This window comes from Drosophila obscura, unplaced genomic scaffold (assembly GCF_018151105.1).
Source record: "Drosophila obscura isolate BZ-5 IFL unplaced genomic scaffold, ASM1815110v1 contig_200, whole genome shotgun sequence".
Lineage (NCBI taxonomy): Eukaryota > Metazoa > Arthropoda > Insecta > Diptera > Drosophilidae > Drosophila > Drosophila obscura.
The window spans coordinates 2,725,512-2,751,958 of NW_024542791.1; the positions used below are offsets into that span (position 1 = coordinate 2,725,512).

Below are 26,447 nucleotides of genomic sequence, written 5' to 3' on the forward strand. Positions count from 1 at the left end.
AAGTGATGTGACGAGGACATGTGTTGAATTTTCGTGTGTGTTTTTCCATAATAAATTATCCTTTAAAATGTTATATACCTGTACCTGTTTTGGGTAATAGGAACTTGGGCGGGCAGCTGTTCCAGAACGGCAGAGGATTTGTACCTAAAGCCGCGCGGCCCTCAACTTATTAGGGATATCTCTAGCGGGGATTAAGCAAACGTGTAGGTAGAATATCCCGAGGGATCCCTAATAAGCAGCGGTCTCGCGGATTTACCCAATTGGTAGGTAGATTTTGTATCCATCAGGTAACTCCTTTTTGTCCTATAAAACCTTGCGATAAATGCCAATGGACCATCAGTTCCTTGCCAACAATTCAACCATGAAGTACAACCGCGTGATGAACAAACGGAAGACCAGCAGCCAGACTCCCTCGCCAGCCAGGGAATCATCAGTCGCCGCCGCCAGCTCCGAGGATTTCGGAACCATGTCGTATGGTGCCTTGGAAATGGAGGCTGCCGCCGCACTGCTCATGCTACGCTATCAGTATGACAGACAGGCGATGCCAGTGCACTCCACTGCGATGACACGTTCACCCACACCGCCGCATCGTCTCGCCGACAAACGCACGCCCAAGGATCAGGCAGTGCGCACTCCGGACTCTGCTCAGCCGCTGAAGAAGCGTTCCATACCCACGCATCTGCTGAGACGCTCCCTAACGCCAGCCAAATCCGCCACCAAAGGAGGAGGATCCTCATCGATTGTGAAGGCCAAGTCGCGTTTGACGCCTGTGCCACGCCGCAATGACAACGACTGCAACAAGGTGCTGCTCAAGTCCTGCCGCAATATGATACGAGAGTTTCTGGACAATCAGGAACTCATCTAAGTGTGAAGAAGTGAAAGGAAATGCATAGATGGATCCATAGGATGTATCCAGTGTGTATCATTTTTTTTCATTTATTTATTGCATATAAATTTGTTTCCGTTTTTCTTTAATATTTTTTTCTATACACATAAACTATGTATGCATATGTATTGATCGAAAGATATAATCGGTAAAGGTTTCTTTTTGTTTTGTTTGTTGTTTGCAAATGGAAGAACAGGTATTGTGGCGACACTAGAGTGCTAATTATTAGCTATTGGCGGTGTGTTTAAACTTAATGCGTAAGCGAAAAAAACAGATACAAAATATATATGTATATGTATGTGTATGTACGAAAAATTAGATGTATTTACTATAAGATCTATGCAATAATTAATAATAATTACAGGCACTAAAAGCTAAGTTGGATGAGCGTGCGTGTGGATCTCCATTCCATTTCCATTTCATTCCATTTATGTTTTTTTGCTTTCTTTTTAATATAATTAATAAAGTGTGCTTCAAAAATGTACAAAATTTCTATTGTGTGTTTATGGGTTGTATGGGCGGTTGGTGGTGGGGTGGGAGGGGCGTGGTGCAATTGTTTTACAAACTAAAATTGTTAATGCTTAAATGAACACTTTTTGCTTTTTTTGCTGCGGTTCCACAGATCTTCCTTGGGGGTGGGGTGGGGGCGCAGCCGCTTAGAAAACTAACATACAAATATATAATAATAATAATAATAATCCTATGCATATTGTTTTTAATTGAAAACTAAATGTGTATATATATTATAATGCTCATAATCATTGCTATAAAAATGGAAGCCAATGTTTTATTTTCTTCATGTTCTTGTATCTAAGGGCTAAGGGGGTTTCTCCAATTGAAATTGAATTTTGAAAGCTCTCTGGTTGCGGCTGTCGTGAGAGGCAGCAGGCAGGCAGCAGCAGTAGGCCGCCAGAGAGCAACAGTATGGAGGATACTGTTTCAGTTTCCACACTCCATGGCTTCCCATAACTGTTTTGCTTTTCTGTGGCCGTCGTTACTCCTCCTCTGTGCACTCGCTCACCTCTTCTCCAGCCAATGAATCTGTTATCACAAGAAATCAATCTCTCTCTATCTTCTCTTCTCGCTGATTATTTTGTTGTATATCAATTAACAATTTTCTTTTCTTTCTTTCATATTTCGCATCGTATTTTTAACAATTGTTTTTTTATGTTTTTTGTTTGTTTTGTTTTTCGTTTTCATAAATTTGAAACCATTTTGTTGAGGCAACATTTGTAAAGCTCAAAGGTGGCAACACTTACTCGCTAAGGGGGGGCGCTCGCTAGAATCTACTTCGTTACTCGCTACTCGTATGATTGTTGTTGATGTGTGGGGGGAGGGAGGTGTGAAAACTTATAATTTAATTCTGTTTTAATGTAAAAATTGGCACATAATCAAAGGCTGCGCTGCGCCGTATTTTTTTTTTTTCAAGAAATCTACTTACAACAAAATCGAAATTACATGCTCGCTCGGTATCTCCTCTCTCTCTCTCTCACGTTAGCTTAGCTTAATAAATAATTTGATGTATAAAATATATATATATATATTGATGCAAATGTTTTTTCTATGTACAAAAGGCAACCACATCCAGCTAGGGGGCGGGCATAGGGGGTGTGTGTGTGTGTGCTGGTCCCATTTTTAGCTCAGGTAATTTTTGTGGGGTGGAAGGGGGTGCTTCTACTGCCGCATATGCCGGAACGCAGCTAACGCCTCCTCCGACACCTCAACACTGCCATTGCAATCACTGCTGTCCATGGGCACAGGCTGGGCCTGCTGATCGCTCGCCTCCATGGGCTTTGGCGAATTGGAGCCAGCGGACAACTGTTGCTGCTGCTCCTCCGGCTTGGGCGACTGTTCTGCGGGCGAGGGCGCCGACTGATGATCGTTGTAGCGTATCAGCTTAATGGTCGTCAATCCATCGGCATTGCGTATGAGCCTGCAGGATGGAGATGATGATGCTTGGTATTAGGAGGCAACAGAAGCGCGTAGGCGGGGAGGCCACTTACGGATAGCAGTCCTCGTTGCTGGCAGCTGCGGCGGCGGCACTCTTGCCGCTGACACTCAGATCCGTGGGCTTCAGGTCCTCGCCGGCGCTGTCCGATCCCGAGCTCCCACCACCATTCTCCAGCTTCAGTGGATGGAATTGAAATTTGTCCGGCCCTACGGCTCCGGGCGTTTGCAGCGCTGGGGAATTGGGTGGCGCTCCGGCAGCGGCCGCCGTCGCGGACAGATAGTGGAAGGCTCCGTTGATGGCGTGCATGAAGAGCGGCGATGTGGGTGGCGGACCATAAGCGGCAGCTGCTGCTGCAGCCACTGCTGCCACAGCGGGCAGACTCATGGGACCATTACGGGAGGCAGGACGCTGGGGGGATTGCTGTTGCTGCTGTTGTTGCTGTTGCTGCTGTTGTTGCTGCTGCTGCTGTTGTTGGCTCCAGTTCTGGACCGCTGCTGGGCTGCTGGGCGCTGGTTGGCCATTGCCTTGCGTCATCCCCTGGGCTCCGCCATTGCCAGCACTCGCTGCAGGTGTGGACTGCCGCAACAGCGATATATTCTTAATGTTCTTCAGCTCCGTGGGATTCCTCAGGAACTGATAGCAATGCCGTTCGCCCTGCACTTTGCGCAGGATATTAACGCGATAATAGTACCGCAGGGCACGCGACATCTTGTCGTAGTTCATGGACAAATGGTTCTTCTGGATGCCCCACAGCTTGGCCAGCCCGGCGGGATCCACAATCTTAAAGACGCCCGTATCGCGGCACTTCCAGGCAATCAGATCGCTGTACTTCTGGTTGCGATCGTTCAGCAGCTGCTGCAGAAAGTCCCACAAAAGGCGACCATCTAGAAGGGAGAGCAAAATGTGTTAGCAATAGATTTTGGATAGCTTTTTAAATGCTGCACTTACTTGTATTGGGCTCGGAGTTCTCTGGAAAGAATTCCCTTTTGGCTTTGTACATATAACTGGGCGTGGTCGGGGCCGAAATGGAGCCCCCAGCGGGTGTCACCACTGGTCCAGCTGTGTTATCCAGCGTCAGCTTCTGTGGCTGCTGCTGCTGCTGTTGTTGTTGTTGTTGCTGTTGTTGCACCGCCTGCATCTGCTGCTGTTGTTGTTGTTGTTGCTGTTGGGACCACGAATTGACAAAGCTATTCGTCAGCTGCTGCGTCCAATTGGGTTTAATATCCTTCAGTATGGGCGTGCCCGGTGGGCTGGCCGTGCTGTAGGAGAGCGGCGCTGGTGGCATTCCGCCGGTTGCCATCTTTGGCTCTGACGCGGAGTACTCCTCCTCGGAGTCGCTGTGATTGCTGCTGGCACTGCTGATCCCCTTCATGGGCATGGCCGAGCCATTGCTGTTCGTGCTGCTGCCAGAGCTGGAGGAGGGCGGCGCCGATGGTCCGCTGTTTGAAGTTGCCACACTGTTGGATCCTCCGTTGGTGGTGTGTACCGAGCCTGGAGCGCCTCCGTTCTGGTTCTGGTACGGTGCCTGAGGCGGACTGCTGGCCTGCGAATCAACCGACGGCGGGGGACTGAGCGTCACCGAATTGGGCGCCATAAAATGATGCGCCGCCAGGTGGTGCGCCGTATTGTGGAAGGGATTATTGCTCTCGGGCGGGGCATTCAATGGCGGCCATGTCATTGTCGGCGGGTGGCTTTGCGGCGACAGTGGGTACCGGCTGGTTGGCGTCACCGGGCTATTGGGCAAATGCCACTGCATCATGTGCGACTCAATGATGAGCATCTGCAGCACATTGTGCAGCACGTCCCCGGCGCCGGGGCATCTGTGTCCAAAATCGGCACGCGTCAGCAGACACAGCGCCTTGCCGTTCATCTGGAAGAGATCAAAGTCGAGCTTCGGTAGATCAAATTCGCGCACGCAGAAGCGCAGGAAGACGAGCACATCCTCGCGACTCCACAGACGCGGATCGGAGGGTAACGATGGGGGTAACTGGGTTTTCAGCTCCGCCAGCTGGCTGGACGGTGCCGGTGGGCAGCGCCACAGCACATCGCTCCAGATGCCGGGATTGAGCGAATTCAATGATAACTGTACTGGGAGCATTTTCATTTTGGACATGCAGCCACCTTTAAAATAAATGAATCCTGCACGCGCGACTAGTGGCAGCCACTAGATGGGTATCCGTGGTGGGGGGATTTGATTTGTGATCTGCAAATGACACAAAAGGGAAATTTCACAAGTTAGTTTAAAGTCGGAAACTCTTATATGTATGTCTATTATATGTCTATTCTAACGGTTCAAAGTGCAGAGGATGTACACACTTCCGTTAGCACAAAATTCCAAAGAAGAGCAACACTAGGAATCGGAGAGCATCGGCATGTGTTCTCTTTCCAGACACAACAACAACAACACCACACATACCGCGATCCAATTCGAAGAGAGCGAGAGAGTCAGACAGCCGCCGCCGACATTCGCATTCCAACAAAATCAAATTTCTTCATAATCGTCGCCGCCGCCGCGCAAAGTATCCAATGGATGGGGGTTTGGTTGAAATAAACAAATAATATACAAATATCTCCAACGATGCGGACGCGAACGCGGACGCAGACGCTACTATCCAAGAAATACAACAAATATTTGTATAGCAGGCAAGCGCATCCGAACAAACTGGCAGACCGGACCGGACCTCAATATCGGAGGAGAGCCAAAAAGATAGTGTGACTCACTGGAAGAGACGCAGCAAGGCAGAAGCAGAAGAAGGCAGCGAAGCTGAGGCTGTGCTGCTGCTGATGCTTGCTCTCTTCTTAGCTCTCTCCCTCTCTCTCTCTCTCTCGATCGCATCTTCTTCGGCACACACACCCCCGCAGCGACGGACGTTGTCTGCTGTGTGGAGCAAAGAGGAAGATCTTCGGGAGAACAACAAAAAAATGGTTCGGCATAACGGAACACAAGAATGCGCTACAGCTACAGAATGAGTGGAATGTTTCGTTAGATTAGATCAGCGTCCCTATCAAATGCGCATAGGAAAGTGAGCAGTGCAAACGTAGCGCCTTCGGTAGTCGCCTAGTCAGACTCATTTAACATTTTAATTGTAAATTTCTCAATATGGTAATTTCCATAAAAAATGTGTGATCTCTGGATGTGCATGTGTTTGTGTGTGCATGGGCGTCCCGCCCCACAGTCATATTCCGGATGTGTACACACAAACAAATACAGGGAGATGTGCATGTACATACATGTTCGTGTGTGTGTGTATCTTTGGCGGTGATCATTTTTGCTGTAAAGATTTCAACATAAACGAATGTATTGATGGGCACAAGTGCGGTGCAGGGTAGTTGGCGGGAGGGAGCTAGGGATCGTGGAATAAACGAACGAACGTCTCTCGAAAACTTGAAAGCCGTGCCCATTGCCCACTCTCGGGCCATATCTTGCAGCAGCAGCAGCAGCAGGCAGCAAACGGAAGTGCACATTCCACACAACAAAACCCGTTTCCAAAGGCAACAGCGTAGCAGCAACCACGTTGGAGAAAGACGGTGCTGGCGACGATGGATGGGGGGCAACTAATAAATCCGCCAGTGGGTAAAGAGAGCAGCAAGCCATGAGTAAATGTAGAAGAAGAAGCAGTACTAGTAACAGCAACAGGCCAAGGAGGAGCAACTTGTTCAGGCACCCTGTTTATTCCCAGACAAAGTGCCTGTGCACTCACACACACACACACACACACGGGCAGACACACATCCATATGCTGCTGCTGGCATGTTAAAATTTATCTCACATCTCTGCTGACGTCTCTGCTCTGCTTCTGCTCTGCTCGCACACAAGAAACTTCCTCATTCTCCGGGAAGCGCTTTCAATAAGTGAGAAGAGAGCAGCGCTAGAATGGGCTGGCAGGCAGGCAGGCAGCAGGCAAGGCAAGTGGCTGAAAAGAATGAGTGTTGGAGGGGGGGGATCGACTATGCAATGATGATGTTCCCCAATGATCATGATCATCTTGAATATTTTATTATGCATGTACATACATGTCTCTTAGAGGGGGTCGGATCCGATCTATTTGTTTTCGAAGAGAGAGAGCGAAGGAGATGCCCCGCTGCTGATTGTGCTCCACACACATACACTAGCACTCGCGCACATATGGTGGGAGATGGGGGAGATATACATATATGTACACGATCCTACGTGTTATTTTGGTTGCCACAAAACACACAGCGAACCTAACCATAACACATGGCAGAATTTTCACTAAAATAAAACTCAAATCATATATTCCTCTAGTGGCAGCACACACATGTTTCGGGGAACAACAAATAAACATTCGGACCAGAGTTGGAGTCGGTGGCACGTAGTAAAATGACAAATGAATGCTCATCATCAGAGGCCAGAGGCAGAGGCAGGGGCAACGGGCATAAAAAGGCAGAGAAGGGGCAGCAGCAGCAGCCGAGGCAGACAGAGGAACAGGCTAAAGCAGAAGCCGAAAGACAAGCAAGGAACACTAGCTTCAGATGCGAAAGCTTTGATGCCCTTGCTAATTACATAAATTAAGATATGGTATTCCGATTTGGCTCAAAAGTAGATCCAATTGAGAGACTTTGTTCCTATGTCGAGTGTACCGATCTTTGCTTTAGTGATTTATAATCTTCGTTTCCAAACTACTCGTAAAATCATCATACCTTTGCTGCAAAGGGTATAGCAACACGCAATAAGAGAGTATAAAGAATATTTCTAAATCTCAGCAGCAGCAGCAGCGAAGGAGGCGCGGCATGAAAGAAGAAATTGGAAGCGCAGCAGCAGCAGCATTCACCCCCACCCCACTGCACCGCACCAGCACACCTCTCCGTAACGTAAAAACGACTCTCGGGCACACAGGTAGTTCGAAAGGTATGCGGACGATGTCGAACCGGTTTCAACGGAAATTACAAACGAAAATTATAAAACGATCAGTTTAGAAAAAGACAAAAAAAACGAGTCGAGTGGAGAGGGAGAGAATAAATACCAGCAAGGGGGTAGATGAACGGCAGGAGAGGGAGGTGAAAAAGCAGATGAGAGGCAGGAAAAGGAGTGGGGGGAGCAGGAGCAGGAGCAGGAGCAGAGAAGCAGACAGGGAGGCATAAAACCAAGAAAGGTGAAAAACTACATCACTGCACACAAATGGGTTAAGGAACGTCTTCTGCTCCCCGCACTCTCTCTTTTATTTGCAATATTTCCGCTTTTGGACAGAACGAGAAGAGAGAGCGAGCGAGCGAAGCAGCATCGCAATGTGAGGGGGCGTGTGGGTGACAAGTTGATGATGTTGGCCGTGGGATCGGAAATCCACAAAGAGAAAATGGGACACGACCCGATTGAGAGAGAAAGATAGAGATGCCCCCAGTGGATAAGGAAGTCGTAGAAAAAAAAGTCAGCAGCAGCAGCACTACAGGGAGAGGGAAGGATTAAATGAAAAGCAATACTAAAATGATGAAGAAATCAGATAAGCTGGAGGAAAAAGAATCGGATGCCTTATCTGTGCCTCTCTTCCCTCAAGATGACACTTGATCATCCACTCCTAGACCCAGCTGGAATTCCAGTTCCAACAGCGACGGCCTGGAATGATTCACTAAATGTGCAAGGAAGAGTGAGAGAGAGAGAGAGTGACAGTACAGGGACAGGGCCCCGGGAGTTAATGAGTAATTTCCGCAGGCGCATCCTTCTTTGGGACCCCCCTCTGACGATGGCACTGCACTCTGGTGACGGTGCATCAAGTGCTGCGCAGTAAGAATGATGAGCAAAGGAGAAAAATCTGATAGCAAACAAACACACAGAGAGAGAGAGAGGGAGAGAAGAGAGACAGAAGCGACAGCCGCCATGGCGCATTAAGATTAACGGCTCAACAGCAGTCGATCGCGGTAAGGTGCCAGAGGGAGATGGCTACAACTAAGATGCTGATGGATGCTATCTGCTCTCTCACTCTCTTTCTCTCCCACTCTCGTGTCAGGTAGAGAAGGAAGAGAATGAGGAAATGCGTCCCATCCCATCCCCTTTGCCATCTTATTCTGTCTACGGGCATATGATGCACTTTACATCTTGTAGGACTTCTTGGAATCCCGAACCGAAAAACAACTATCAGATATGTGAATATCAGGGAAGGGAAGGAATGGAATGGAATGACGAGGCATGCTGTGTGGTGTGGCATGGCATGGATAGTGGTGCGGTGTCGTCTCCTCACTGTCGTTGACATTTGATCTCTTTTATGAGGTCTTTCCTTGGATTTGAGGCTCAAGTGCTTTGCTGTGTATGCCCTCTGATATTGCAGCTTCGTTTTCCTTTTCTTTTTGTTTGTTTCTCTGTCTTTTTCCCATTCTTCCTTTTTGTTTTTTTTTTTTTTTATTTGCCCTAAATCAACCCTTATTAAAAGGCGAGGGGTTTGACCCTACTATACCACAAAAATGTTGCTTGTAATTCAATGAGTTTGCTCAGGGTTCAAATTCGATATGGTACAGTAAAATCGCCCTAGAGTAAACTCTATAATGAAAGCTTATTTAGGAGCGGGGACATTGATGGCTTTCAGAGTTGAAGAAATCAGACGCAAAAATGTGCTTCAGGAACAGACTGAGTGAGTCTCTATGGGCTATCCTCCCTAGAGGGCTTTCACTGTATTGCTAGTTTTTTTTTTTTGCACGTGTATGCCAGCTGTTTTTTTTTTTAGATCGATCACCTTCTTCCCCATGCCATACAATACATACATATCAAATACTCAATTAATAAGCATAAAAAAAACGATATACGATGTATTCAAAAATCCGAAATCCAAAATAGTCGAGTCAACGACCTGCTTTGCTTTTATAACTTCTCTCACACACACACACAGGCACACTCGCGTCTTCGAGCGTCTCGTTTATTTAAGAGAAACAACAACAGCCAGCAGCAAGCAAGCCCCCGCTTATAGAGGCGACCCCCCTCTCGATCTTGATCACACATGATTTACCCTTACCTCCGGATACACCTCTCTGGTAACTGCTCTTTCTCGCTCCCCCTCTACACCTTTGCACACTAGCGCTGCTCTCTCTCTCTTCTCCCCCTCTCAAATAGACGCTGCTGCTGCGCTGAGCGTGCATAACAAGCGCGTGAGCGTATCGTGTTTGCTATTTGTATTGGCATTCGTATTGGTACCCACCTCACAAATACACACACACACACACAGGTAACAACTACAAAAACGACGCCAATTCCGGGTTCTTCTTCGCGCGATCGGCGACAACAACAGCAGCAAAAGGAAAGACTAGCTTCGGAAGGGAGACGAAGCTTTTGATACTCTTCCTATGACAGTTACCATATTTGGAGGAGTTCTTCGATTTTTATCAAATTTGGGATTTAGATGTAGATCTATAGATCTATTTAAGCTTGTGCGGTTTATTTTAAGGTCTTTATTTCCCTGTAAAATCCTTATTGTATCCCCTTCTGATAAGGGTACACAAAATAGAATTTATACAGATATAAAAAAGAAGCACAAACAATGAAAGAAGCAAAAGCAGATAAAAAAAGAAGCACAAAACAAAAAAAAAACCAAAAACCAAATGTCTGCGGTTCAGTTTTATGTCTAGCTCGTCAGTTTATGCCCCCGCTCAGAGACAGAGACCTTAAGCTTAAAGCCAGCTCTCCCCCCTACTCCTCAAGCGCCGTGGGCAATTTTCTTTTGTTTCTTCAGTTTTTTTTTTGTCTTGAAGCCCTCAAACAATAACAACAATGAAAGCGCAAAGCTCAAGCCCAAGCAAATCAATCATCGTTACGCACTTGGTAGACGGGAGGGGGGAAGGGGGATCAGCCGACCTGAAGCTGTGATCATCAGGTGGTGGGAGAGGGAGGCCTTTTGCGGTAGCTGTAAAAAAGAAGAAACTAAAGCAAAGGAAAGAAAGGGCAGAGTCGAAGCTGAAGGTACCCTGGACTAGAGATGGTTACCATTGAAAAATATTTAAAAAATAATACAACAGTCGCACCAATCGCAACAGATCGTAGATTAAGTGGAGGTGTATCCAAAAGAAAGCGCACCCAGAGGGCTTACATGTTGCCTCTTTTCTTGCTTCTTCTTCCTTTAGTATTTCTAGTCTGTTATTAATTTAGTTTTCTCTTCCCATTTGATCAGGCGACAAGATCTCCACCTCTTTTTTCACCTCGAAGATCTTTCAAGTTATTTTGTTTTGATGTGCCAAGGGAGAGAGAGAGAAGAAATAACACATTTTTTTTGGACGCCTGTAGGCGTTACGTGACTTGTTTTTGGTTCTAATGTATCTCAAAACTTTTGGCTTTAACTCGAAAGTATTTTGTGTTTTTGCTGCCTCATTGTTCCATCTTTATTATATCGTATGTTGTGTATGCTTCGCACACATATCGGAAAAGAGGGGCGAACAATAGCAACAAAAAAAACTTAATGATATCAAACGTTCGATAACCTTTTGGTATTTTAATATGCAAACACGAAAGAGAGTCTTCTGTTCTGTTGTTTTTGAATAGAAAAAAAAAAACGGAGTAGAGAGAAGAGAAGACAACAAAAGATAACATACTGCTTCGGTTCTTTTTTCGGATCATCATGGGTAGTAGATTCCACCATCATAATGGAGGGGGTCTCTCTCAAAGAACAATAATAATAAAGACAAAAAAAAGCACAGCATCATCATTATGATCATTATCGGTAGCATTATGATGGGAATCATTATCATCGGAAAGGAGCTACTACCTAGAAATGTGAGGAGAGAGCGAACCCAGACCCAGACCCGAACCAGAACCGAGAGATCTCTTCCAAGCAGATACTTCATTTCCATACGATGGATGAGTTCATCAAACGCCAGACAAGAGTTCAAAATCATTTCATTCCTCCTCCGAAGAAGCATTGGGGCATGGGGCATGGAGCATCGAGCATGTGGCATGTGGGGAATTGTTGAACGTAGACCTAGACCGCATCAACCGCATCATTTGTGCCCATTACATTCAATTAGTCGCAACTGCTGTTTTTTTTCTTTTTTTTACATTTTGTTTCAACTCTTTGCGATTTTCTCGCACTTGCAACCCATCTCTGTGGCAGCTGTGGCAGCCACTCCTCTGCGATAGTCGCTGCCACATCACAAAGACCCCCTCTGCCGCATCTCCTAACTTAATAAGGCATCATCATCATCAACATGATGATTGGTACTGGACTGGACTGCTGCCTGCAGCAAGAATTTAATGTTTTGCCTCTTGATACGTAGAAAGAGGAGGCATGTGGGGGGCTTGGGATGTAGAAGGGTAGAGGGTGGACACGCACACACACACACATACAGTCACACATGTCTCACTCTCTGTCTCTCTTGGGGTCGGGGTCAGTGCGGGTTCAATTGGTTGACATGAGATGCTTCCGTGTTTGAAGACCACAAATGAGTGGATGGATGCCCAGGCGGCAGTGGGTTAGCTTGCCACCAAGCGGGGGAGAAGGCAGGAGGTTCGCTAGTAGGCCCCAAAGAGGAGAGGGTGTATGGAGCATGATGGAAACTAAAAGCAAATCAATAGTCACACAAATTCATTTAATATGTGAAAGTATTACAGTTGGTGGAAAGGGAAAGCTTTGAAAAATGATTAAAGCAAACGTACTTCTTATAGGAACCCCCTTGGAAATGGAAACCCCCTGAAAAATCCACTTCCCACTAAGAATTCCAAAGATTAATGCTCGACCCGAGATGCACAAGCGAAAAGTCCTAAAGAGAATGCACGGGAATGCAACAAAAATATACATTGGCACATCGCTGAGAAGGATTCTCACTTGTTGTTGTTCCAAATTTGCCCACCGCTGATCTAAAGCAATGATCAAAGATAATTCCGCTTTCCTGTAAACAATTTACACAGCTAGCACTTCCGCATTTGAACAGAACAGTTACCCCAACAGTGGACAGTCCACTCCTCTCCCACTCCTCGATTGGTGCCCACCTCTTGAAGTAGAAGTAGGAGGAACCTTGTCCATCAAGCCAACTGAATCCGCGATAAGAATCCACAGAGTACCAGTTCTCCAGTGGTGGCTCTTCTGCCACACAACACCTGTGTGCCGTTTGGAGGCCTTTTTGGTGGCAGCGCCACACACATGTGATGTACAGAGATATCTGTGAACTAGGATTACTTGTTGTCTTTGGTGTCGCGGGCTGCGTTTTGCTTTTTGTGATAAAGAGACGACAGATAGATATAGACAAGAGCCCAGAGCCCCAGAGCATATACTCGTAAAAGATACAACATGTTCCGTTGGAACCCCAGCACCAGCCCCAGCCCCAGACCAGCACCACTTCCACCCCATGCCGACCGACCATAATAATGTTTAAGTGTATTATGAAATGTTTACGATTTGCTTGAGGTTTTTCAGTAAGTTGACAACAAATATGTATACCGATAAGATAACACCAATAGATACTGCAAGGAACAAAAAATTAAAAAAAAAAAAATGAAGACAGCAATCTCTCTTCATTCTTGACTTCCAGCTCCGTCAACGGATGAAGAGTTGAGCTTCCAGTTGGTCTTGGAGACGGAGTTAAATGGCATACGAAAAGATAGTGTCCTTTCACTTATGGATAACTTGTACAGCAAGTCAACAGCCTTGGAATGCGGAACTGGAACAGTGGAATAGGAATCCTACACCTATTAGAAAGCACTTGAATTCTTTCTTTATTCCATGAGGATCAATGCTTAATTTGTACCAATTCTTTGTAGATTTTCTATTTGTTTGGCTGTTTATCAGAGGTTTCCTCTCTGTAAGTATACAACTTTCTTGTACATTTATTTTATGAAGTTACTTGTCATATCTTGAAACCCCAATTGCCCTTGCTTTACCCTTGCCTCACTCTGGCTTTGCCCCTAAACAACTTATCTGTAATCCGGTTCCGCTTTTTTACAATGTTTGTAATGCTCTTCGTTTAATCAATAATTTCGTGGTTCGACAATACACTCGAAAAGATATGAGCCAATTTCCTGAACATGTTATAAAATATTTATGTCCGTGTATAACACATCTGCACACCACTGAAGATTCTTTGTAGATCTTTTTGTGCGTGGTGTTTACACCTTACGCTGCCTCCTTTCACGATTCCTCTTTTCACAAAAGATATTCTGTACTCTTTTTTTTCCCCTTTTTTTCTTTTTGCAGCTTTTCCCTGTTGGGAACTTGATTTGTGATTATAGACAAGCGTCATCGTCTCTGGTCTCTCTCCGTCTCTGAACATCCGCTTCCGCATTTATTAAGTGTCTTTTCCACGAGACGACGGACGACGACGACGGACGACGGACGTCGTTCCTCCGATTTTCTGTTCGGTTCGCGGTTCGTTTGAGTTCAGTTCAAGCTTGGATTCGTTCGTTTAGAACGTTTTTACAATTCAGGTTTTGTTTTTGTTCAGTCTCGGGTCTGGTATGGTCTGGTCTGGTCTGTTGGGGCTTTGTTTCACTAGTTTTTTGCTGCTTGGGCTGGCTCTCTGTAATTAAGATGCGAAGCGCGCGATCGCTGGAAGTTCTTTGCGGATCGGTCGGATTGGCTTGGCTCCATGCATGCCTAGATGTTAGCTATGTGGGCTGTCTGTCTGTCTGTCCGTCTGCCTGTCTGTACGATGCTTGATTACTAGTGCAAATACTAACTACCGGTTTAGATGCTCTCGACCAGATACAACGTACAGAACAGCGAACAGAACACAGAAGTGAAACGAAACGATCGCTTGGTTGGTTGGTTCGGCTTTTTTTTTCGTCTCTTCTGCTTGAGATCTGACTTTGAGTTTGGTTGAACGATCGATCACAGGAAGTTCTGTGCCCCTTGTTCATCATATAGAAGCAGGAAGTCTTTCCATTGCTCGTCTTCCTTTAAAACATATTTCATGCATATTCCCATACACCTACAGCAGAGGTGCACTGCCGCATGGTGCGTTATACGCAGGGTATAGGGAAATAAAGGCTTAATCTTATGACTATTAGGAAATCCATTTAAAAAGAAAGTTCTCTTCACTCGTCATCATTCGTAGAAAAAGCCCTGACTCAAACGGAATTCACAACAATCTCTTCCTAAAGCACTTTTCTATCTGTTTGAACTCTGACAAGATCTGACGATTCAGATTAGGGAAATGTTTTGAAACCAGTTCCTAACTATTCCGACACCGAGATAGATCTAACGATTATCATTAGGGAAATAAATGTCTCTAGTATAAAGTGAATCAATCAATTTCATGAGTTGCGGATGCATTTTCAGCCGCTGACGCTGACGCCGACGCCGCCTCTTGAGTTCTCTGTTTCCAGGCGGAATTTCACAAACAAGAGTACTTTGATAGAGAGTGAGAGAGAGCGAGCGAGTAGGCGGACCTGATAGCGGGCGCATTTTGAATAGGCTTCTCCAGAGAGATTTGACTGCGGGAATACTTGTGCACATACGAGTATATTGTATATAATTGTAGCCACAAGTCGCCTCAACAATCCAACAAATAATGATGATAATTATTACAAGTTCCTAAGAGCGAGTGGGAGAGGGAGTAGGGGTAGGCAAAAGCTTCATGATAAGCACGGACAATGCCATGTAGCAGCAGCAGCAGCAGCAGCAGGCTCCTACAAACAATAAACAATTGTGTAGCTGTGTAGCTGAATGCCGCAAAAAGTTGCACTTAAGTAGCCACTAAAACGTGGCAAAGCGACCTAATGAGATAAAAAGACAAGTGGGAGAGACACACGCAGCGAAGAACAATCCAACCAGAACTAACAATTGTGATAGACAGACAAACGATGGATGACATGTTGTCAGTCAACCTCTTTGGTTGGTTGGTTGGTATCATATCCTTCTTGCTCTTGAGGTTTTTTGCTACTGCCTTGCTGCATTGCCTCTGGCATTAAACAACTCATTTGAGTCGAGTCTTTTGCTAATTATGAATTTGGCGAAAAGGAAACGAAACCCAACTCTTGGACACAAGTGGGTGACGGTTGACGGTTGACGGTTGCCGGTTGCCTGTCTTCCCCATCTTCATCTTGTGTAAATCTCAGAATATGTTTCTCTGCTCTGCTCTCCTTCAACATCATTTTGCTACGTGATGTTCGTGTCAATTTTGTTGTTTGTTTTAATTTGTGTCTGCTTGTTGTTGTTTTGTTGCTTTACTTGGAAATTATAATATAATCTTCTGCTGGTGCTGCTGCTGCTGCTGTGTGTTCCTCTCTGCCCTCAGGCGTTGTGTCTTCTTGTTGTTGTTGTTGCCACATTTGACACTTGCGTCCATTCAGACAACAGGGCGAAGGCGGCATTCTCTTGAAAATATTTCTCAGCATCTTCTCCCAACTTGTAATGAAACAATTTTCGTGTTAGGTGGAAGCTACATACAGAGACTGAGAGCAGAGGAGACATTCATCCATCCATTGACTTCCCCAAGAGTTTCGAGTGCATAGAACTTTGATGTAAACTGAATTTCGTTGGAAATTAACCTAAAGGGAAGTTTATTTCCATGAACAAGTCTTTTCGGCCGAGATTTCTTTCCATGAAATATGAAAAAAATTGCAAAAGGATAATTTTAAAATACAAACGTCGCACAAGCGAAAAGTGCAAAAGAGAATGCTCGTGAATGGCAAAAAAAAAAAACATGCATTTCGTGTGCATAATGATAATGTTATAATTAGCGCTACTAAGCCTGATGTAGAAATTCTAGGACATGAGAACGCAAAAATAATATATAATAATAGTCGCTGTTGTATTGTTTTTTTTGTTGCACCGAACTTGAGTGCCAAATAAACATTTGATAGCGATAATCCCATCCATTTAACACACTTCCTAAGCATAGCCTTAGTTCCCAAAGTGTTTGACCATCAGAAAAAAAGGAGCGCACAGCCCGTGAGTACCGGGTCATAAAGTAATCGGGCAAAAAAAAACACCTCGATCCTCGGGTCCGTTCGTATCAAGGTGTAAATAACTGAACAGCCCAATATTCCAATTCCGTGGGTACAACCGATAGGAACAACTGCAATCATTATAATAACACTTGTGGAATGGCCACTAGCCGATATGATTAAGAAAAAAAAACAACGAACAAAAATGAAATGCCATAAATGCCACTTTTCTATTTTTTACGTTTATATTCTGCTGCTTCTTCAAGAAGAGAAGGTATATAAATGATAATAAATACAACAAAAATATATATGTATAATAATTTACTGATTATTCTATCAATTAAGACCCCCGACCCCCACTCCCTGCACAGAAAAAAAAAAAAAAAAACTGGGAAAAAGAGGAAGAAACAATGCGGCACTCGACGCACGAAAGGCAGAACCCCCTTTAAGAACCCCACCCCAAATAAAACCCCCATCTGGTACGAGTACTACTCCAAAACGAAAGCGTAAATTTTGTCGACTGGCGTCATTTCCGGTTCCCTATCGGCCATACCCGCCCCCCCTACCGGCCGCACTCACTCGTTGCGTCGTATCGTAAGCACCTTTCAGCACCTACCCTCTCCCTATAGCTTCCTTTGCTTTCGTTTCCCTTTCCCCTTCTAGCACTTCCCCACACACCCACATGACTTTCGTTCCGTGTCGCTTATCAGCCACTGATTACACACAGATACAGATACAGAAGCACCCCACACACTCACACTCAGATACACCTATACTTGATTCCCACCTATGTAGTTGGAATTTTGTTTATTTCGGCCACCTTATCAATCGCCCTATCGACACTGAAATCAAATTGATTTATTAAAGATTTGCCAAAATGCGATTTCAAACCTACACGCACAAAAATTCATGTACATATACATATGTCTAGTATAAACGAAATGAAATGGAAAGTGAGCGAGCATTACGAGTAAAAAATATTAGTGTAGAGTTTCTATTCAACGAAGGGATATAATCTACAACTTTAAGAGATCTTCAAGTACGACAAAATCAAAGATATTAAATTATAATTTATAATTTATATTTACATAAATTTATATATTTATAATTATAATCAAATTAATTATTAATTATATTAATTATTATTATTAATTATAATATATAATAGAATAATAAATAAATAAATATAATATATAATATTTCGTTCTATAGTACCCAAACAAAGTGGAATAAAATTCTAGGAATTCTGGGAAACTAAATTTGTAGAGTTAATGGAAATAATCAAATAGAATTTCCATAAACGTCGATCTAATAACTATCTAAATTTACATAAATAGATTCCTTTGATATCTTAAAACTTCAACTATTTTAAAAATATTTTATTGGGTGTTTCCTTATTGTCGGAAGTTGTACATCTAATGGGCTTTTTGCAGTACCCCTACCCCTTGCCTTGCAAGCACTATTATTATTCTCATTTGGAACACGCTCACAAGTCAGAATACTAACGATATAATATGCAAAAACTCGCACAAAAGATAGGCTATTATTTATGGCAAACGATGGGAATCCGCAGCGTATCTATCGTGTGCGTCAATCAAGATTCTATTTTCAATTGTATTTTTATTTTTGTTTAAATTATAGAGAAGTTGAGAAGTTATGAACACTTGAAATCTATTCAAAATAGATAAAGCGTATTTCGGCTACACGATCAAAGGTTGATCGTACGAAAAACGGTATTTTTTGGGGTTTAATGAGATTTGTGAGCAATTTGTGCGTTTCGTTTCGTTTGGTTTGGATTTGATTTTTGAAGATTTTTGTAAAGTGCTCTAAACATTGAGTTTTTCTTCTGTAGTGTTTACAGATATACTTCCAGCTATAGCTTTTCCATTCTTCTGAAGTATTCCAGTTACATACCCACAAAATTATATAATTTACACTGCAATGTCATACATAAATACATACACATTTAGGTACTAGATGCATATGTATACACTTAACATCCCGCAGAGTTTTCAAGTAGAAAAAAACGAGAGGACTTAGCGAAAAAGGAACAGGAACAAGGACAACTACTGCCACTGCATTGTTCTCCATTCGAGTGGCCTCTCCTCTCTGCTGGCTGGGCCCATCCTCTTCCCTCTTCCTTCTTCCGCGCGTTTTGAATGCAATTTCCGTTGAAGTGCCAAATGCCAAAAACTTCATTGTTAAGAGGTCGGTCCTGGGCTCTACTCCCGGGTCGGGGTCAAGTCGTATCGAATCAGGGGTTGCAACCACAGCGGTGGTCCCGGTCCACTCTCAAGAGTGACAATTAGTGTTGTGCAGGGACCACCCACCCATCTATACATCCATAGAAAGTGGCAAAGACCTGTTCCGCTTTTGCATTCATCATTCATTGTTGGTCAACAGGTAGATCGATTCATTCGAGGGTTCCTATCGATTCCTGGGGTTTCCATTCAGGTAGTATGGATAGTTCTTTGCTTCTTTTATCAGTTTTCCCATAGATACAGTTACAGTTGCAGTTACAACAATATAATGGATCTGTAATCAATGGTAACGGTGGTCCTAAGGCCCTCTCCTGTCCCACTGGAAGCGTCCCTTGTTACCCATGCCGCGTGGGCGGGTATGTGGGTGTGGTTCGGGCTAACAAAAATTTGTTTTCTCCTCTTTGCTCTCTAACTTCAGCTCTCTTTTATCGCGTTACAGATACTTCCTTTTTTGGCGTTACGCCATCATTATCCACGGAATGGGGAGCTGCTCTGTGGTGCACCCAAAAAGTGTTACGTCTAACCACGCAATACCCTACTCTCTTTCTCTGTCTCTCTACTCTACTCTACTCTACCCCTCTTGCTCTCCACGCCTCCTGGAAGTTCAATAAGAAGAAAGAAAATTACCTAATTGTGTTGCATCGACAGCAGCAGAGGCAACAGCAGAAGCAGCAGCAGCAGCAAGCAAGCCACTGAGACCAAAGCGATTCGACTTTCCACAACATTACTCCACTTCTTGCTTGATGTACTTTTGCCCCCCCCCCACGTTAAGCCACCCTCTGAAACTATGCTATCGCCTTTTGCCTTCCCCTCTTCACCCATAACCCGTATGTGTGCCACAAGCACCAACAACAACAGCAACTATAAAATGTGCCACAAACCTGCAAAATGCGGTGCATATTTTTTTGTTTCGTTGTTTGTTGCCTTTTTGCTTCTTTCTTTCGCCGTCTCTCCCACTCTCTTTCGACACTCTATCTCCCTCTTCCCCACTCTTTCTCTTTCTTTGCAGTTAGATAATAGCAACAACAACTACATATCAAGACACCGTTAAAGCTCTTGCAAACAAACAGTTGTAAAAGCAGTGCACCCAAACGCTGGCTTAGGATTTGAAAGCAGAGGCAAAGCTGCGCTTGCTGCTGCGCTCATACACGATCGGTTTTTACCGATGCACCAGTGCTGCGAGAAATATTTTTACTCTTAGAGATGCATCGATGGAAACATTGCCATGAATAAAACAGATTAAATAAGATTAAAAATCTTTGGATAAATATTTCATTTGTTACCAAAAAGAAAAAAACCATCGCTGGAAAACGTACAGTGTGAACAGCAGCAGCAGCAGCAGCAGCATTAGGATCAAAGTTTGGCCTAGGCAGTGGAGAGGAGCGCAAAGCAGAGATGGGAGCAAAGCACCTCGCTGTTGATATCGCCAGTGACGGCGTCGGCGGTGCTGCGTTATAGCTCAAGCAAGACTTCCTATATTTTGAAACACGTTACGTTCGTAACATAATTCACACAACAGGTTACCCCAAAGCCAGACACAGAAACAGAGTGACAGAGAGAGAGAGAGAGAGGGAGACAGACGCAGGCATAGGTAAGAGCAACAACTAGCGATAAGCAACAACAAGTCACTGGAGTTGACTTTTTGCAGAGACTCAAGCAAGCAGTGCAGTGCAGTGCAGTCTTTTTACAGTGGAATTTGTATGCGCGGGAATAGATTGGGAAATATAGGGAAATGATGATCGTGAGAAAAGATTGCTCTGGGTGGGATCTTAGACAAATGACAACAGATCTTATATGTTTTATGTATATATGGTAGACCTATAGAAAGTAATTACTTTATATAACACATGCCACAAGAATAATCATGAGAATATAAGAAGGAAGTTGAATCATTTTGTATCAAGGAAATTGATAAAGAATTGCAATTGAATGGATTTCCTGGATGAAATCATCGCATGAAGTAAGCCCCAGGAATCGAGTTTATATCATTCTATGATCTCATTGAATTGCAATGGTCGGGAATTGCCTCTGAGCAAGTGCCCAAACATCCTTGATCCCCAAAACCGCACGACCAGTGTATTGTATTGTGTGAGCAATCGACAGACCTCAGCAGCCAGGTGGTTGCCATGCCACTAGCTGTGTGGCGGCGGATAGAGACAGACAGAAAGAGAGAGAGAGAGAGAGAGATGGAGTGACACAGAGCGAGCTTTTGGTGATGGGTTTACCGCTTTTAATGGAAAATTCGCACGATCGTTTGACGTTCATACAAAGATGAAAGATAGGCCACCCCGTTTTCTTGCCACATACAGATGTACATATGTATGTACTTTCTTCAACGAATTTGATACGACATAATGGAGGCTGCACTGCCACACTGCCAAAGTCTCGCCGTCTCAAGCATTTGGTGGCATAAACCAGGTTAGTGTGATTTTTGCTGTACTATAAAAATGGGTTACAATGGGAAATGCCGCACACAAGTGGTTTGCAATGAATGTGCGTTCCATATCATCTACATTTCTATATAGGGCTGGGGGTTTACTTATTTCAGTGAGTGTGTGCATATGCTTATTGGAGTGAGTGTGTGCATATACTTATTAGAGTGAAAGTGTGCGGTAAAGTGTGTGCGTATACTTATATTGGTGTCAATGTGTGCTGTGCGTATATTTATTTGTGCAAGTGTATGCGTTCATATTGCAAAACATCAATATGGCACAAGCAGTGCATGCAAGCGCATCAGAAGCAGCAGCAACAACAATAGCAACATCTGCTGCTGCGATAACAACAAGAAATACAATATATAAATATGTTTTTTACACACATATACATATGTACTTTTGCATTTACATATACACTGCACTGTACAGCCGCTTCCGCATGCAATGTGGAAATAAAAACAACAAAAGAGTCATCAACAGCAAATGTCTCGAGACTCTCTCTCTTGCATTGTGCATCAAAAGAGAGGCGTCAGCGAATAGAAAAGGAAGCACAAATAGAAAGAAACGGGGCGGCTCCAACAACAAGAAAAGCCACAACAAATGCGTTTGGGCCCTTGGTTTAACCCTTAGATGGGCCATAATTGACCCAAGCGGGGGTACTACTACTTGCAACCTGCAATGTGTAGTACTTTTTCCCGCCACTGTGCGTTAATATGGAGAACACATGTTATTCCAACTCAAGAATATCAACCAAGCTGTGTAAGATTTTATTCTTAACTTTTACATCATTTATTCCATAGTTGAACCTCCCTCCCCCCCGCCATCATATGTATATATTTAACTGCGTTATGTCTCGCACTGTTCCTACTTGTTTTTATAACACTCTTGAGAAAAAGAGAGCGAAGCACCAGCCAGAGAGCAGCGTAGCGTCACACTCTTGCCCACACACACACACACACATGCAGTGCTTTGCTGGTTCGGCATTTTGTGTTAATATCTCTGCCGCTTAAAGGCGTTTTTTGTTGCTTTTTGCTGCTTGGCGTTTTCTTCCTCTTTCTTTCATTATTTTGCCGCCGCTGCTTATATTTTTTTTTCCTTTTCTTGGCAGTGATTCGGCGTCGACGTTGACGTCGCCGCTGGCTGCGATCGCACGTGTGTGTGAGTGAGTCAGCCAGTTTCACACGACTCTCGGGAGTGGTTTGCATGTGTGTGTGTGCGAGTGTGAGGGAATAGGTCGATGTTTTCTTGGCGCGCGCTCTCTCTCTCCCTCTTCCTCTCTCTGTCTTTCGCTTGGCTGCGATCAACAGTTTTTATACCTGTTTGCTTTTGCCTCACCCACCTCACTCCCCTCTGCGCACTTCTTTTCTTCCTCTTTCTAGCTGAGCTGCCAGTACCAACAATTCCCAAGCGATCGCGTCGCTGCCCCCTCTTTTACCGCTTTTGACCCGCTCTCTTGCTTCCGCGCACTTACCATGCTCTTACGTCGTTTGTCTTTTCGCCTCACACACTCACCCATTACGTTGTCTTTTTTTTTTTTTGCTTTTTCGTTGGGGAGGGGAGCAATGCGGAAGTGAATTTAATTTATTGTATTTACGCTGCGCTGCCGTCGCGCTGATGCTTTGCTGCTTTTTTTGCTGCCAACTCTGGTCACCAGGCCACCTAACAGCAGAGCAGAGCAGAGACGGGAGAGAACCGAAAACCAGGAAAGGAAAATAAAATTGTAAAAGCAACAAAATTGAGCTTAAAACGCAGCTTCTACAAGTTGTTGTTACGTTTTCCGTTAATTGAAGCGAGTGCAAAAGAGAGAGAGAGGGAGAGAAGCAATTCAAATCTCAATAAAGCACAATACTCACACATTTGCACACGTGTATGGGCGAGATTTGTGCTCTCATCTCATCACACGATCAGGTGTGCGGTAGTTTACACCCCCCTCACACAAACACACACACTACCACATTAAGTGAGGGGGACAGGGAGAATGTAGCTGGGGCTGCGGCAGAAGCAGAAGCAGGAACTGTTTGGCTGATTTGTTCGACGTTGGCGTCGTCGTCGGCGGCGCAGGCAAATAAATAAACAGAATTCTGCTGGCATTTTTTACGTTTCTTTTTTTCTATACCCTAGGATGGAGGATGGGGTGCTATGATTCTGGAGGGAGGTTTAGTGAGACGCAAAGAAGGAAGCAGTTCCGAACGTCATAAGATATCTGTATGATTTTTTAGATGTTTCCGATTAGAATTGAAGATATTAAAATCACTATATTCTATGGAAAATATTTTTCTATGAGATCTGGAGCCTCTTCTGATCCTACAAAGGTGAAGAGCATTTAATCTTCGTTGCCCCGCAGTTATGTATTTTTTACATTTTTGTTCTTCTTCTTTTTGCCATAGCGCCCCAGCGATAAGATTTCGCTGACGTGAGCCACAGAGAGTCGCGCGGCACCCTAATTGGAGCTCAACGCTCCGCTCCACTCCGCTTTTGTTTCACTTCCATAGAAAAGTGCATGCAACAAGAGACCCGTGAACCGAACCGAACTTAAGTGAACCGTTCCATGCCATACCATATACCAACCGTAAACCCCACTCTATGGCATACCAAGCAGCCCAGTCGATACAGTCCAAGACATGCACTGGACACTGGATAATTACGGTTTCCAACCAACCAACCAACCAACCAACCAGCATGATGCAACAGGCAGAACTCGTGCACACTCGATAAAACAGCAATATCTCGAATTGCAATGTTCTGTTAGAAGGAACCCTCAAATGATGTTTAATGTAATATAGAAGGTGGGAGCTTTCTGGGTCTGCAAGAGCAGTAGAGCGTAAACTTTACTCCATGATAAAAAACAGTTCTAACGTTTTAACTCTTCGAAATTACACAAGGAACTTCTTTAAGTAATCGAAAGAATATTCTAAAAGCATTAAATCATTTCTTCAAAAATGCTGCCTATAAGATTCCTTTCCTATAGATTCTTACAACCTCTAACCTCTGTTATATTTCCCATTTCCACCATAGCAATATTCATAGACCTCTTAACCTTTTTTACCCATCGAAACAATAAAATGCGAATGACTTTTAGCACTGGAATAATAAAGTGAAATTAGTGAAATAGTTCTACATATGTGTGTGAACGATGATCAATAGAGTGAGGAATTTATTCCCGAGAAATATCATGACGAATCCCTGGTTTAAGAGAGTATTTATCTTCTTTACAAATTTACAACAGTCTTATGAAGATGCCACAATCAAATCCCCACTAAATCCAAGTTAATAAATCAACCAACAACCCTAGATAAACCCGTTGTTACTGGGTCTGTTACCCTATCTAATTTTACCCTAATTATATCTGAGGCTATTTTATCTTTTTACACGTGTGTAGATCCCACGAATGGTTGAACCCAAGAAACTTAAACATTGTAAGACTCGTTCGTCTTGGCGGACCAGAGACAGAGGGAACAAAATCATATTTAGCAGAGAGATAAACCATAAAGATTAAGGTGTGTGTGTGTGTGTGGTGGGGGGCGCATTTATCAGTTGTTCTGAGACAATCGTCGTGTACTGATATTTCATGACCACTGTGACGTAGTACTATATCATGTTTTTTCAGCGAGAGATGATAATCTCTCAATTTGTGTTAACACTGTGGTTGCGATTGCTTACCTGTTTGCTCCACTGTGACGTTCTGGCGCGGGCGTTTTTTGCGGGGGGCTCTGGGCTTCGATTCTTGAGCAATGCGGAAGCGGATATGTCCAGATCCCAGAATGGCTGACACAATCGACAGGCGTTGTGTTCTTGTTGCTTTGTGGTTTGCCTACAACTGCTGCACTACGTGTCGCGCTTAATGGCTACGTATCGGTGTGCGACGTAAGGTAATGCATGCACTTTGCTAATGCACTGCTTGCTCGCTTGCTTGCTGTTGCTTTCTAGCTGCAGTTCTCTGCTGCTGCTACTGATACATTGATGATTTCCTGGTTGTGCTGCAGCGCTGTTTCTATCGCTGCTGTTGCTATCTGCTGCGCCATGGGGCCATTGTCGTAGAGTGGGGTGCTGTCTGGTGGGTGGTGCTGTGTTTTTGGGGCTAATCCTGTCTCACACTGCTTGCATTTGACCGTTACTCGAAAGCCGTTATTGTTGTTGTCTTTGCGAATGTCAGCGCCAAAGCAGAGCAAACAAAAGAGAGCGTGTGTAGGAGGAGCAGAAGAACAAGTCAAAGGTACTTCCGTCTGTGTTCCTTGCACTCGCTTTCGCACACACACACACAGACACAAACACACGCACACACTCACACACAGATCTCTCACGCGATGCACTTGCACTTGTATTTTGTTTGTGTTAGCATTTCCTACTCTTTTTGCGGAGGAAGAGCAAGGAAAAGAGCGGGCGCCGCGCGGAATAGAACAGTGAATTTTTGTGTCTTCCTTTTCACATACACTTCTTGGTGTCGGTCGGTTGTTTCTTGTTTATTTCTTTATTTCCGTTTCGCGTACACAAACACACACGCACGCACGTAAGTGGAACCGTTATGCCGTCATTTAAATTCTATTAATTGTGCATTAATCAATTTAAATCGTATATTTTTTTGTATTTATCTTTGCACAAATTCTTTGTGAACAACAAAATGTCTTGCTCTGTTTTCTGCTTGTGTGTACTATTTCCTCCCAAGCGCTGCACGAACAACGAACAAGAAACCACACACGTCCGTTCGCCACGACAGTTTCTTACGTTTTGACGTGAAGCAGCGCAAGAAATAAACAAAGCGAAAACGGGAAGCCGAACAACGTGAGAGTGCATGCGCAGAGACACAGAGAGAACAGACGGAAGAGAGCCAGAGCAAGGTATATTTGAATGGATGGGTGTGGAATAACTCGTTCTTTGAAATGTGCATCTGTGTGAGGAAAATTAAATAAATATGTAGTTATGATATATGCAAATGGAACGCTAGTGAAAACTAGTAAGACCAGAGAGTGGGTTTGCTTAAAATTCCTATTAATTTACTTCACAACTAAATCATGGTTTCGATTTATTTAGAGCACACCTTTGCAACAGCTCACCCTATATTAATACCCCTTTGGACGAGCCTAAGTCGGGGAGCGTAAGTAAC

The 26,447-nt window shown here is 44.2% G+C and overlaps 2 protein-coding genes across 3 annotated transcripts; one reads left to right on the forward strand and one right to left on the reverse strand.

Annotated features, from left to right (window-relative positions):
- The first annotated feature begins 108 nt into the window (after positions 1-108).
- On the forward strand, positions 109-1,130 carry LOC111077578. The gene has a single exon (XM_022371923.2). The coding sequence runs from the start codon at positions 323-325 to the stop codon at positions 863-865; it is 543 nt and encodes a 180-aa protein (XP_022227615.2). The 5' UTR covers positions 109-322; the 3' UTR covers positions 866-1,130.
- LOC111077561 (ets DNA-binding protein pokkuri) lies at positions 955-25,795 on the reverse strand. Of its 2 annotated transcripts, none has more exons than XM_022371898.2 (4): positions 25,007-25,795; positions 3,786-5,040; positions 2,890-3,721; positions 955-2,819 (listed from the first exon to the last, which is right to left on the reverse strand). In XM_022371898.2, exons 2-4 carry the CDS (start codon positions 4,948-4,950, stop codon positions 2,561-2,563), a joined length of 2,256 nt encoding a protein of 751 aa, XP_022227590.2. In that variant the 5' UTR covers positions 4,951-5,040; positions 25,007-25,795; the 3' UTR covers positions 955-2,560. The 2 variants fall into 2 exon arrangements, with proteins under 2 accessions (XP_022227590.2, XP_041449831.1); XM_041593897.1 differs by lacking the exon at positions 25,007-25,795 and adding an exon at positions 5,254-5,499.
- Between the last annotated feature and the right edge of the window lie 652 nt (positions 25,796-26,447).

Bases quoted from the DNA above. Each gene is read 5' to 3' on its own strand.
- LOC111077578 (XM_022371923.2), top strand. From the start codon at position 323: ATGCCAATGGACCATCAGTTCCTTGCCAACAATTCAACCATGAAGTAC.
- LOC111077561 (XM_022371898.2), bottom strand. From the start codon at position 4,950: ATGTCCAAAATGAAAATGCTCCCAGTACAGTTATCATTGAATTCGCTC. The intron at 3,722-3,785 runs GTAAGTGCAGCA...TCTCCCTTCTAG, and splicing joins GAACTCCGAGCCCAATACAA to ATGGTCGCCTTTTGTGGGAC. The intron at 2,820-2,889 runs GTAAGTGGCCTC...TCCATCCTGCAG, and splicing joins AGCAACGAGGACTGCTATCC to GCTCATACGCAATGCCGATG.